The sequence below is a fragment of the Poecile atricapillus genome, chromosome 22 (assembly GCF_030490865.1).
Source record: "Poecile atricapillus isolate bPoeAtr1 chromosome 22, bPoeAtr1.hap1, whole genome shotgun sequence".
NCBI lineage: Eukaryota > Metazoa > Chordata > Aves > Passeriformes > Paridae > Poecile > Poecile atricapillus.
Genome location: NC_081270.1, coordinates 6,282,568 through 6,297,082, shown reverse-complemented (window position 1 = coordinate 6,297,082; position 14,515 = coordinate 6,282,568). Strand labels below are relative to the sequence as shown.

The 14,515-nt window shown below is 52.8% G+C and overlaps 1 protein-coding gene across 1 annotated transcript in view; it reads right to left on the bottom strand.

Moving 5' to 3' along the window:
• The window catches only part of EPHA8 (EPH receptor A8), a 50,515-nt gene extending 37,438 nt beyond the window's left edge, over positions 1-13,077 (bottom strand). Inside the window, exons 1-2 of the mRNA XM_058854990.1 lie at positions 12,956-13,077; positions 44-108 (exon numbers count right to left, since the gene is read on the bottom strand). Of these exons, the coding sequence (XP_058710973.1) occupies positions 44-108; positions 12,956-13,040 (150 nt within the window). The 5' untranslated portion in view covers positions 13,041-13,077. The remainder of the gene's footprint in view (positions 1-43; positions 109-12,955) is intronic.
• Between the last annotated feature and the right edge of the window lie 1,438 nt (positions 13,078-14,515).

Below are 14,515 nucleotides of genomic sequence, written 5' to 3'. Positions count from 1 at the left end.
CCCACTGGGGTCCCCCCGTGCCAAAAAGTCACTTCATACTTACCCCATGCGAGGGATAAGTCATCCAGCCCCAGTCTCCCAGGATTGTTGACGTGTCTAGCAAGTTCACTGGAAAACACAGGAGCAAAAGCTGAGTTAGAAAGCTTTGTCCCCGTCCCCAAGGAGGGAGGAACAGAGCCACCATGAAGAAGCCCTCTCCACGTGCCACTTCCATGAAAATGCCCTTCACCCATCAATCTTTCACCAGGGACTGCCTGGCTGGATATGGATATAGATATGGATATGGATATGGATATGGATATGGATATGGAGTTTGGGGATAGCAACAAGAGATGCTCCCCAGAGCTGGTGGTTCAGGATAGAGTTGGGTCCTGGCCCCAGCACTGAGAGCAGTGACCTTTTGGAGGAGAGGAGACTGCAAACAGCAGGTTGGAGGCAATGCAAAGCAAGGAATGGTTGTGGAAACAAACTCCCAGCATCAGGTTTTCCACCAGTCCCACCGTGGGCCAAGACTGATGCAACTGGAGCACCATTCCCTGGCTTGGACACTTCTCCTCTGGAAGCCCTTTGGGCTCAGCTGCCTCCCAGCATCACTGGTTTGAAGTCTGCACTCCAGCAGCTGCTGTAATTGCACACTGCAGTGCCCAGCTCCAGCACAAAGAGACTCCCCATGGTCCTGGCTGACACCCCACTGGAGAAGTCCATCAAAGCCAAGCCCTCCAAATCCTTGCCACCACCTGGAGCCCAGCTTAAAGAGGAGACAGAGGCAAACTGCAGGAAGAGGGGAGCAGATTGCGTGGGGGGAGAGGCGAGGATGCCTTCCAATGTGCTCAGAAGCTTCCTGTGGAAACCTGTGGAGGAAAGCAGGATGCGGTGGCACTGCTGCCTCTGAGCCATCTGAGCCCCACACCCAGATCCCACAGCATCAGGCAGAGGAGAGCCTTGCCTTGCCTGATAACCCCCAGCTGCTCAGCACCTGGGGAAGGAGCCCAAGCCCCAGCTCCATGGTGCAGATCCAGAGGGATGGAGGCTTGGGGGAAACTGCCAGGAATGAGTGCAGCGAGCACCAGGACTCTGATGCCTCAACACCCCCCAAGAGCACCAGGCTCCCACAGGGACCCCCAGTGCCTCCAGCTTTCCCCCATTCCCTTTATCCTGAAGCCACACAGTGAGGTTTCATCCTTGCTGGCTGCCTTTTCCTCACCCTTGAGCAGCAGCAAAGTGGACCTGGAGGCACCTTGTCACAGCATCCCTCTGCAGCAGCAGGGCTGGGCTGGTCCCTGGGCTCAGGAGGCACGGTGGCCTCCTTGCCAGGACCAGCTTGTCACAGCAGGGACAGGGCATATCAGGACAGCAGCTCCAGTCCTGGCAGAGCCTGGGCTCAGTGTGAGACTGGTCCCTGCAGCCCGAGGAACGGGTGCCACTTTCATTTACTATTACCAGGCAGGGAAGGAGAGGGGGGAGAGAGGAGCAGGGACGTGAGCTGGCTGTGAAACACCCGGACGTTATGCTCCTGACAGAGCAGATTAGGAGCTTTTGAGGCATTTATTAATGTTAGCAGAACAATTTGAAAGAATTTCCAGGGTTTCTTCTGTGGTTCCATTGGCCCAACAGCAGGCCAAGCCCCTCCACTCCCTGCGCGGCGCTGCTCCCACTGCTAAAGAGGCCCCTTGCCCTCAGCACGGAGTAATTACCTCGGAGATCTCAAATCCATTTTTATTTGTTATTGTTAATCTGAAGATTTTCTGCCTATTTTCCCTGGGTAATTCACCCAGCAGGAGCCCAGGCTTGGGAGTTTCCCTATTCACAGTGCAGGAGCACAGTCCCGGTGACCCTCAGCAGGCAGGTTGCAGGGAGGGGACAGCTTTTGCAGACCCTCTCTCCCCCTCTCCGTGGTCTCTGCACCCTCTTTCCCACGCTGGGATGCTCAGCAATGGATGTGGCTGCCTCCCACTGCTCTGCAGGCAGCAGGAGGAGCCTGCCTGGACTGGGATCCATCATCAGGAATGACGCTGAGAGCACACAGTGGGGTGTAGCCCAGACTTGTCTGCCAACCCTGTGTGGGACCTGGAGCTGGCTTGCTACACCCCATCCCACCACCCTGAGCGTGTGGTCATCACCCAGTCTCACAGAGATGTCCCCAGCACCTGAAGGAGTCTTCTCCTTTCAGTTGCTTTGGTTCCCAGACAGCCTACACCAGCTTGCATCCCCTCCATGGCCAGATCCCTCTTTGCAGGAAGAGGATAAATTCCTTTTACCCCCTCACTTCAGCCCAGTGCACAGATCCCTGCATTTTAAGCCCTCACAGCTGGCATTGCACAGCACAAAGGCACCGTGTGTCCGAGAGCTCCTGTAACTCATGGCAGAGCACTGGATCCCTGACACACTCTGCTAGGGGGACACCAACACTCCCCCAAAACCCAGCTGGTTACAGCCCAGCTCCAAAGGGAACCTGCCACACCTCGTGTGACAAGGGCTCAGTGCAGGTGAGCTCCCGGCTGCTGCTCTGGGCGTGATGCTCTGAGCCTGCCTTTGATGCCGCACAGTGAGCGAGACCACCACGAAGGACCCCTTTCAGCCAAAAGATTTTTTTGGAAAATGCTTGGGAGACCTCTCTCCTACAGCTGGGCAATTCTCTTTGATGCTATGGACTGTCTGCACGTATCAGTCTCAAACCCTCAGCTCCATTTTGTTTCCCTTAGCACCATTTTGTCATTTCCCTATTCCGCGCCTTGGCCTTGCCTGGGCGTATTGAGCCAAAACACCAGGAGGTGTCAGGGGAAATTCTCACCCTGCTGGAAAAGCTGTCAAGCCTGATTGCCCGTTCAAATGGAAGCACCTAGGAGCGAGCAGGTCGCTTCCCAGCACAACTGGGGCCTCACGTAAGGCAGACCCTCTTGCTGAGTAAAGTTGCATGGTGCAGTGGTGCATGAGTACCATTGCAGCCTCACAGACACAGACTGAGCAGGAGGGTGTGGATCAGTGTATCATCTATGTGCATATTGGATTTACACCTGTACCTCTGCTTTTGGATCTATTTCTGCATCCATTTCCATACCCACATCTACCAAATTCTAAACTCTGCTTGGGATGAGTGAGGGAGCTGAGACTGGGACTAGCATCCAGAGGATGTGTGTTTTCTTGGGACCATAGATCTCTTGTCATACGGCTATATCTGTATCTGTACATCTCTAGCTTATATTTATATTGATATCTGGGTCATCTATATCTATATATCTATATCTATATCTATATCTAATCTATATCTATATGTCTATATCTTTATCTAGATATATCTATATATTTATTGATATCTATCTATCTATCTATCTATCTATCTATCTATCTATCTATCTATCTATATTTCTCTATCTGTATATCTATATTTTTCTATCTATATATCTATATCTGTATCTATATCTATATATTTATTGATATCTATCTATCTCTATTTATCTATATATCTATATCTATATCAATATCTGTATCTATACATCTATATCTTTATCTAGATATATCTATATACTTATTGATATCTATCTATCTATCTATCTATCTATCTATATCTATTTATCTATCTATATATCTATATCTGTTTCTATATCTATATCTATATCTATATCTATACATCTATATATCTATATCTATATCTATATATCCATCTATATATCTATCTATACTTATATCTATCTATATCTATATCTACATCTGTCTATATCTATATATCTATATATCTATCTCTATCTATATTTATCTATATCTATATTTATCTGTATCATCTATGAAGACTGAGTGCTGATTTGCCCTTCCCAAGCCTTGTGCTGGTGCCCAGAGCTCCTGCAGGGATGGATTGCATCCCTACAAACGGGTGTGGGAGCACCTTGGGGGTCTCACATCCGATGGGCTCACGCTATCTGGGGGAGCCTGTGCATCCTCAGCCCACTCCAGCTTCATGGTGGGGAGGTGGAACCAGCCTGGGGGTGACAGTGGGGGACCAAAGAGGGCTCTGAGCATCCTCACTAATTGTTAACCCACTGGTTACTCCCTCTAATTACTCCATCTCCGTTAGGCAGGGGCTTTGTAGCGCAGGCGTGGGGAGGAAGGGTCAGTGGGAGCAGCCCTGTTCCCTTGGGCTTCAGTTCCTCTCCATCACAACTTCAAAGGCCTCCCAAGATTCACAGCAAGGCTCGCCCCCATGCAACAACGCCTTTTGCATGGATAATTAAACTCTTTCCAGTGCAGGTTGGCTGCTCCCCGCTACCCAAAGACCAGCAGGCAGGTCTGCACACCCCACAGCAGCCCCACAGCCCCTCTCCATGGGGCAGTGACACAGGGAGGGATATCCACAGTGAAAAGGGAAAGGGGCAGCGAGAGGAGGGGAACATGCATTCATTTCCCGTAATCTGGGGCAGAACTTGGGAGGGGAAGGTGGGGCCAGGGTGGGTGAGCTATTTGTGTCCCACAGTTTAATCCAAGGGCCATGAATAGCCAGCCGTGACCTTTCCAACTCGGGAGGCAAAGCTGAGACACAAAGTCGTGTCTTCCTGCCCTTGGAACATGGCAAGGGGACAGGATGGGAACTTCACTTTCAGCCTCCTGATCCCTGGGACAGTATTTATCTTTAAGGAATGAAAAATAACCATTTATTCCCCAACACAGCAGGGCTGGGAGGGAGGAGCAGCATTCCTGGAGGGCAGCTCAGCTCTCCCCTTTTGGGAGCTGAGTGCAGGGATGCTCCCCACGGATCCAGGTCGGCAGTGGGTGGATGCTGTGCCAGACCAGGCAGGATTTATCCAGCAGCTGCTCATCCACAAGGCTGCACATACTCAGGACACAGCGGGGATGGGGCTGCCCTCGGCACCCACCGGCCTCGGCTACCCAGAGAAGGAGTTTAGGAAAGCACCGTGGGTAGATGCAGGAAATCTCATCGAATCTGGCAGGAATTTTGGATTTCCACACTTCTGGAAATGCCAGAATCAGGCTGGAAAATAAAACAAAACAAAATAAAACAACAACAAAAAAAAAAAACAAAAACAAAAAAACAGAGAAGAAATATACCAACCAAAGGAAAAAAAAAACCCCACAAAAAACCCACAAAAAACAAAACAAAACAAGTTAAAAAGAAACACTTTCAAACAAAAGCAGTGCTGCTTTTTGGCTGTGCCCTAATTCCCATTTCAGGATTTCTTCTCAGACCTCCAGATTGTTGCTGTGAACTTTCTGTATTTAATTTTATATCATTTTGTAATGCATCAGGAGAGGCAATGCCCATAAGGACTGCCCAGAGGGTCACCCCTTTTCACTATACCCAGAGCAGGAGATACTTTGATGTAGGAAGAAAGCTTGTTTGTTCAATCAGTGCTAACAAAAAGCCTCAGTTCAGGTTTTAAAAATAAAATTATCAACCTGATCCTTCCAGCCCCTGCATGATATCATGTAAGATAATGTGCAGCACAAGAGCATAACCCGTGGTAGGACTGAAGTGTTGTGAAATAATGCAAAAAAATGAAACAAAACAAAACACCCTGAATAAAGTATTTCTAAGGCTAAAAACCTTGAAATTATAGGGCAGGGTTTTTTTCTTCCCAGAAAAAAAAAAAATAAAAAAATAAAAAGCACATCAAAAGCCAAACAACAAAAAGATGTTCCCTCTCGAAACTACAGGTGAGAAAATAGAGATGTAAAATGCTCATGTCTCCTGCTCGCTTTGAGACTCCCAGAGCTTGTGTGCAGTGGGACAGGCAGGGAGAGCTGGGCATGCAGGTGTAGGAGACCCAGATTAAACACAGTCCCCACCACTGGCAGGGTGTTACAGTACTGGTGTGTGTCCCAGTCCAGGTGTGTGTCCCAGTCCAGGTGTGTCCCAGTCCAGGTGTGCATCCCCAGTCCAGGTGTGTATCCCCAGTTCTGGTGTGTATCCCCAGTCCAGGTGTGCATCCCCTGTTCTGGTGTGTATCCCCAGTCCAGGTGTGCGTCCCAGTCCTGGTGTGTCCCAGTCCAGGTGTGCATCCCCTGTTCTGGTGTATATCCGCAGTTCTGGTGTGTGTCCCAGTCCAGGTGTGTGTCCCAGTCCAGCTGTGCATCCCCAGTACAGGTGTACATCCCTAGTCCAGCTGTGCATCCCCAGTCCAGGTGTATTTCCCAGTCCAGCTGTGCATCCCCAGTCCAGCTGTGCATCCCCAGTCCAGCTGTCCATCCCCAGTCCAGATGTGCATCCCCAGTACAGGTGTATTTCCCAGTCCAGCTGTGCATCCCCAGTCCAGCTGTGCATCCCCAGTCCAGCTGTCCATCCCCAGTCCAGCTGTGCATCCCCAGTCCAGCTGTGCATCTCCAGTCCAGGTGTATTTCCCAGTCCAGCTGTCCATCCCCAGTCCAGCTGTCCATCCCCAGTCCAGCTGTCCATCCCCAGTCCAGATGTGCATCCCCAGTCCAGCTGTGCATCCCCAGTCCAGCTGTGCGTCCCCAGTACTGGCTGCAGCCCGGCACTGCGGCACTCAGCAGCTCCAGTGGAAGCTGAAACTGGAGAAGTCGGAACATCCTGGGCTGTGCCGGGGCTCGAGGATGAGTGTGCAGGGCTGGACAGGGCTCAGAGTGAGCCCACACTTCCATGTCCCTGCTCCTGGAGACAGAAATGAACTGTTTCGGGCTCTAGGGGTGTCTGGGCTCGTTGTAATTCAGGACAGAAGCAGAGGAGGAGGAGGGAAGGCCCTGGGGATGGAGGGTGAGAAGGGTCAGGGATTCAGAAATTCCATGGAAACATCCAGTGTGAGCAGGGGGAGAAGCAAGACAGCGGTGAGGCTGAGGAAGGTGCACTGGGGTCCCTGTGGCCCTGCAGGAGGCACAACTGGTGCTCCCAGGTCTGGGTTTGGCCATCTGGGAGTCCCACAGGTCTTGTCTACCACAACACAGCCCTGTCCATGCCTGGACAGCCACCCCTTGATACCTCATCTGGCTAAAGCCCTGTGAGAACAGAGCCATTCAATGCCCACAGCACCAAAGGGTGGCTCCCACAGCACCAAAGGGTGGCTCCTGCCACCCCTGAGCACCGTCCCCAAAGGCAGAAGCTTGAGGAACAGGTAATGGACCTGCCCCCAAACGGGCACTTCCCACTGAGCTGCAGTCCAGGTACAGGGACAGCCTCCAGAGCTCGTGGTACCACTAATGCAATATTGTGACAGCCTTTAAAAATGACACTGGAGTTTTCTAACACAAAATAAATGTGTTCTGCTTGCAGTCAGCAGCACCTCTGTGGTACAGGATCCAAGAAATGGGAGCTGTGTCCAGAGGGGTTTGTCCCAGTGTCCTCACACTAGTCCTGACTCCCTTTTCTCCCATCTGTTTGGTATAAGAAAACAGACACAAAAGAGTTTTCAGCTTTACTCACTGAGGTTTCCAACCCCTGCTGCATTTTTTGGACACAGAAGCTCGTGCCAGGACTGCTAACACCTTCCCAAGTCCTTTTCCCAGAGAATTTCACTCCCCACACGTAAGCTGCGTGCCCACTTCGATATCTCCTGCCTGTTTGGGATTTAAACTGGATTACCCCACACTGCCCATTCCCCCCGTGACTCAGGCTGAGCTGACTGGAGATCTGTGCCTGAATCAAACCTTGCAGCACCCTGCAATGCCACTCTGCCCTTCCCACCCATCCCTGCGTCCCAGCAGTCCTGGCACAGATTTGAGTGTTATCCTCTCTGGAATCCTCACTAGGGAAACGTGGGTTGTGCTGGTTTATCTGGATTATCTGGAGGGGCTTTGCATGGCAGTTTTTCAGGCTGTCATATGCTTTTTTCCTTAATTTCTCTGAGGACATCTTTGCTCTCACACCAGTTGGCCACCCTAAACTCTGCTGAGCTGTTTGTACCCCCGGTGGCGTTTTTAAAGCAAGATTATTTCTTTTAAAGGCTTTTTGCCTTTGCTTTCTTAAAAATAGCTTTCTAAAACGGAACGTTTTCACAGACAAAAATACCAATACTAACCATGTTTGAGGGGACAGGCTGAATATCTCACGCCACTGGTAATTAAATATCACAGAAGTGCTTAATAATTGCATGGAAGGTGGATAACACAGGAGGTGTTTCATCCAAGGAAAGACCTTGTGGCATCGTTGATGCTGGGATGGAACTGGGATGGAACTCATCAGCTGCAGCCAGCGCTGTTGCCACTCACTAACGTGTTTAAATAAGCATTTTAAATACGAGAAACCGGACACAGAGCAGGAGATGCCACAAGCACACAATAACCAGGGTTGGAGGTAAAGAAAAATCACAACAAGGAACCTCCAGAGCCCAATCTGCTCGTACCCACCAGGGCTGCGAGGTGCACGGGTTGAGTTCACCACTTTCACAGCCAAAAAACACGGGCTCTTTAATCCTGCAGGAAAAGCCTAACAAGAACAAATGGCTGGGAGGTGAAGCCAGGGAAATTTGTATTAGAGAAAGAGAAGCCCGGTTTTTTAAAGGCTGGGGCTGATGAGCCCTTGGAACGGATTATTAAAAGCAGCGGTGCCTTTGCTGATGCCTTCAGATAAATGGAAAATACTTTTCTGGATGTTATCCCTGGACCAAACACACCTCATTAGACTTTACTGGGGTGCCTGGATCTGATCCATTAAGGAGTTACATCCTTGGCACAGCTGTTTAAGACGCCGAGTACCGCGCATCGCCGCGGGCAGGACGCGGGGTTTGGTCCATCTTGAAGGCGATTTTCCTTTTCCAGCTGCTCCCTTTGGGATCGGTGAGGCTGAAGGGGTTAAAGCCTCTGTGACAGGGGAATCATTTTGAGTGTTGGCCAGGCAAACAGGCTGGGTTAGAAGAATGAACTATCAAAAACTGTCAGGGCATGAATAGAGTTATCATATGAATGGATGTGCCTCTGGAGATAAAGGCAGCACCGAAATCTGCCAGTGAGGCCGGCAGGGACAGGCAAAACACAGGACCTGAGCAGAACAAAGAGCAGAGGTGTCGGGATATCTCCTCAAAACCGGTGCTCCCCCAAAATCCTGCCGCCACCGGGACGCGCGGGATGAGCTTCCACCCTTCCTGAGCATCTTTGGGGGTTCACTGTTTTGGTGGGGTGATTTGTCTTCCAGCAATCAAAAAAAAAAAAAATAATAAAAAATAAGGAATTCTTTCCTCCCCGGAACGATTTGTCTGGTTTTCAGTTGTGCTTAAATTTGGCTTCCTCGGATCCATTCCCACCATCGCCAAAATGGGAGCTCGTTTGTTGTCACTGGAAGCAACCCCTTGCAATTTCAGGAAACGAGAATTCAAGGAGAATGAAAGAACCTGCCAAAGTAGGTTTTTATGGGTTTTTTTGTGCAGGTGCATTATTTTTCTGCAAATTTTGGAGGCTGATTTTTCCAGGAAGTTTTGTAAGATATTAATACAAGAGGGATGGAAATTAAGATGGCACCAGAAACATATCCCCCTAAGCCTACCTAAAATTATGCAAATATTTGCTTTACATATCAGCATTTTGGGAGCAATCAAGAAATTAAACACCCCCAAATTTTATTTATTTTTTTTTCACTAAGCCTAAATCAGCTCCCTGTTTCAAACCAATGCTTCTCCATCCCCTATCACCAAAAGTCCATAGAATTAAACGCTCTTGTTTCCTACCCTTACAGAGGAACACAAACCCCCACAGCCTTTTTAAAACGGAAAAGGAGATTTCCTCTCCCTTTCTGTGCCGTGCCTTTCCCGCAGCCCCGACTTTGGCATTGCTGCAGAGGAGTAGGAAAGAAAGCATTGAATAAACATGCAGATTAGTTTTTTTTTACCTTTTTTTTTTTTTTATTATTATTTTTTCTGTTTGAGCAGAGGGGCAATTAATGAGATTACAATGAGAGATTAGCGGGGGAGACCCCCATGAACCCTTCCCCGTTCCAGCAGCAAGCAGCTGGGTTTTCCCAAGGTTTCCCAAGGTTTTTCCCGCACCCCATCCCTGTTGAGTGCAGGAACAAAACCCCATCACCGCGCCACGAGGAAAAGATGAGCATCCCCTCATCGGCTCTGCATCCTCCCCTGTCCATCACCCCATCCCCATCAGCTGCTGCTTGCCTCAGCCTGCCTGATGTGCCCCAAAATGCTGCGGGAAATGTCCCCAAATCCTCCTTCCCTGCTTCTCCAGCTCCCCACACGGACCCCTCCAAGCTCAGGCGCGGGCCATGGGGTGTGTGAGAAGGTCATGGGGGCAGAGCTGAGCTGGGGGCATCACCTGGGAGGGAGCAAACCCCCACCAGCAGCATTTGAAATGCCATTTTTCAACAGAAAATACAATTTCGTAGCCCCCCACCCGAGCCCCAAATGTGATAATTCTGCTCGCCCGATTTTCTTTCTATTTAACAAAGATATTTAATATTTTGTTATTTAACTTCAATTTGTGCTATAATATAAAATACTCTATTCAATATTTAATATTTTAAATAATAATTTAATATTTTAAATATTAAATAACATTTTATTGCACCTATGCAACTCAGTGTGCAATAGCGTAAATATTTTTAGTCTCTCATACTTCTTATTATTGAAAATAACTTTTCTACCTCCCTGCTCTAAAGCAATTCAATAATTTCAGACAATTCCTTTTTTCGGTGCTCCAAATAAAAATCTTTCACATCCTGCAAATTTTTGCCCCTCTTTAAAATCAAAAATCTGAGTTTTGGCTTTCAATGCATTTCGCAATGGCTGCCGTGCTGAAATGGGGGATTTCCCATGGAATGGTGATTCCCTTTTCCTCCTATTTCTCGGGCACGCCTGCACACGAGACTGAAAGGAATAAAAAATATAAGCTTAAAACTTCTTGGAACAAATATTTCAGGAAAGAGAAAATCACTGGGAGCTCTTGGAAAGAAAAAAACCCTAGGCTTGAATCAGGTTTTTTTGGTTTTTATACACCAACTGCCTCCCAATACATGCATGCAGAGCGTAGCACACCCTGGCCTGAAATTTGCTTTGCGGTTGCAATTTTCCACCTTGCAGCTCCCAAACCAGCGCTGGGTTTAGCTGGGGAGCGCAGCCAGGGATGCAGGGCACGGAGAGGCTGTGGGAGCAGGCAGAGGTGATGGGCAGCGAGGCTACACCCTCACACCGCCATCGCCACACGCTCTGGGAACGGGGCACCAAAGCCTGGCTCAAGCTAAGCCAAGCTCTAAGCCAAGCTTGGGCTGAGCTCAGCGCTGTTGCCCACATTTCCAGCCCCATGCCAGGCTGCTCAAAGAGCAGCACCACAGCCCGTGCCAGCAGCTGGGACAGCGGGAACTGGCAGAGCCCACAGCCACATCCCAGTTCCGCTGCTCACCTTGGGGACCCGGCTGGCACGGAGCGCCCCGGGATCCGCGGGGCCACGAGCACCGTGGTGGTGGTTCCTGGAGCATCAGCAGCTTTCTGCAGGCTCCCACACCTTTTCTTGATGCCACTTTGTACCTCCTGTCTGCTCTGAGTGATGTCCAGCCTGCTTGGTCTGCCCCAGAGCCCAGCGCATCCCCCTGACCAAGGCTGTGATTGAGGGTAGCTCTGTGCCCAACAAGTCTTGCGGGGAAGGCAGGTCTCTCCCAGCAGTCCAGGGCCTGGCTGTCCATGCAGGCACCATAAAACCCAGCCCAGCATGCAGGGATCTCCACAGAGGACAGCAAGGAGGCCCTTGCCTCGCTGGTCAATGCCATGTCCAGGCAGGGCTGTTTGGTTCTGCGGGGCTGCAGCACTGAGAGCATCCTGCAGCACTCCCGGCACGGGGCACGGGGCAGCTGCTGCATCCCACAGACCAAGCAAGGGCTGGCAGTGTCCAGCACCATCCTGCTCCCTCACAGCCCATCCCCAGCAGCCAGACCCCAACACGTCCCCCTGCACGGGCAGCAAAGCAGATGGGAAAAGGAGCAGCAAGAGGGCCAGGAAGCAGGCACTGGGCAGAAAACAGGGTTAGGGCCAGCAAAGAGCTGGAAATTTGGCACAGAAGTGAGGAGGATGCTGGTGGGTGTTGGACGATGGCGGTAAGCACAAGGACCCAGCCCAGCAGGGTGCTGCAAGGTGCACGAGGCGCAGCGGTGCAGCCCTTGGGCCTCGGCGAGCTGCAAGGGTGGCAGGGATGCAGGGGCAGGAGAAGGGAGAGATGCCACCAGGCAGGGAGCAGGGCCCCGGGGCTCGCTGCAGAGGCTGTGCCGTGGCTCTCAAGCAGAGCAGAAGGGAGGAAGGATGCTGCTGCCGGTGCCAAGGACACGCTCGGGAGCGGGAACGGCAGATCTCTGGCGATGGAGATCAGCAGACCTGGGAAGCAGCCGTGCCGCCAGGGAGACAGGACACAGGGTGGGTGGCAGGAGCAGCACCGCCGAAACCGAGGGGGGCCTGAGACCCCCGAGTAGGGACGTGGAGAGGGGCCGGGGATGAAGGCAGCCGGCAGCTGGGCAGAGCGGCCGGGTGGAGAGAGCAGGCCTGACGTGGCTGACACCAAGATGTCGGGAGAGCATCCTCAGCTGCATCCCTGCTTCCCACTTCAGAAGTTTCCAGCCCTTTCTCTCAGCAGAAGTTTCCCACCTGAGCGCCCTTTCCAGCTCCCCTCATCCTGTGCACAGCTTCCCGTGCCCATCCTCTCTCTCCATCACAGCGCTCACCGCCCGGCCGAGGCGCTGCTGCCAGCCCCGGCGATGGGGAGCGCCGGTGCCGGTGTCCCTGTCCCCGTGCAGCCACCCCTGCATGCTGCAGCACCGGAGGGAGGCAGAGCTGCCGGCATTGCTGCAGACTCAGGCTCTCCTGACCAGCTCCGAAGTTTTGCCTCCGGTGCAAAAGCTCCAGGATTAGCAAACTCAGGCAGGCAGGAACGTGGAGCTGCGCTCCCCTGGGAGCACGGAGAGGCAAAGCCCGGCAGGGCTCAGCCTGTTCGGACACATCCGAGGAGCCACAGCCATCCCCAGGGTGCCCCTAACGCTGCCCCATCACTCCAGGGCCGCCCCGAGTCCTACCTTCGCTGGTGGTGGCCGAGAGGCAGGCAGCCAAGGTGATGACGATGGAGAGCGAGGATGTCAGATCCCCCTGTGCCCATGCCATGGTCCGGAGGGGGCCACCAGGTGCAGGACGGGGCCACCTCGGTTGTCCCAGCACCTCTGCGAGCGAGCTACCTCTGCCCGGAGCTACGGCGCTGGCCGGCTAATGCAAAGGCACTTTGCGCACATTGCTCGCAGCCACACGGGCGGGCGAGCAGGGAGGGAGCAGCCTGCCCGTCACCGCTCGCAAGCCAATGGGCTGGGTGGGCTCTGCAGAGAGCCCCCCTTTCGGTGCTGAGCCCCCCTTTCGGTGCCGAGCCCCCCTTTCGGTGCCGAGCCCCCCTCTCCGCACCCAGCCCCGGCATCTGGAGCCGGGCTCCGCTCCCCGCTTTCCCCCGGCCCCCGCCCTCGGGATGCTCCAGCGGTCCCCGCTGCATCTTGTGCCCCCCATCCCGCCCCGCTGCTCTCGCCGGCAGCGGCCGGAGACAAACTTGGAGCCCTGCGGGGAGCTGTGCGCTCGCTCGGGGTCAGGTGTGAAGGGGATGGGGTCACCCGTCCCTCCCGGTGTGCAAGGAGAGGAAAACCCCCTGGAAGTGCTGCCCTGCGCTGAGGGAGGCGGCTGGGACACCCCCATCCCGGTGCTTTCCGTGCCACACGGTTCTGGGACAGACTGACAGACTCACGGCTGACCTGTGGCAGTGGGAGCAGGGACAGCACAGGGCTCACAGCGCCCTGGCCACGGCCACGTCGAGGGTCAGCCCTTTCCAAAGCACTTTGGGAAGACACAGCGGCTGTGCCAGGGTAGAAAGGCTGGGCACTGGGCAGGGGTGTCCTGTGAAAGGGGCCTGGGGCTCCTTGGGAAGCACAAAGCATCCTTCCCACACCCTCCTCATCCCTCCTGCTCGGAGCCACCAGAATCGCCGAGCCGGGTGAGCACCTTGCTCAGCATTAAACACTCGGCATCTGTCAACAGACCCCCTACAGCCACTACTGCTTCCCCATCTAAATGCTGAGCAATCGTTAATACCTGCCCGTGGTCAGCACAGATGCTGAATCCCATCCACACCACGGGCAGTGACTTTATTTGTTCCTTGCACTCGTGGCCAGCGCCTTGCTCTGCCCCAAAAACTCCCCCTGGACGAGGCACACAGGGCAGGACAGGTATCCCTGTTGTCTGCCAGGCCATTCCTTGGAAAAATCTCATCCCAGACGTGCTCAGTGGGGACAGGGAGGGAGAGGGGGTGTTGCACACCATTCCTCTCCGTGTGTTCCCTGGAGATGCTCCATGCTGGGGCATCCCACGGTGCTAGCAGCAGCTTTCTGCCTGGAGGAGTGAGAGGAGCTCCCCGCCCGACTCCCGGCTCAGAATGGCAACAATTCCTCATTCAGAAGGGATGAGGAGCGTACCTGCAGGGACCTGTCTGCAGCACTCATCACCAGGACCTGGGAACAGCACGGAGCCTCGGGTCCCTCCAGGATTTTTACCCTGCCTGCCTGGGAAGCCGTCGGTGCTGGAGAGATCCTGTCATCAGCGGTATC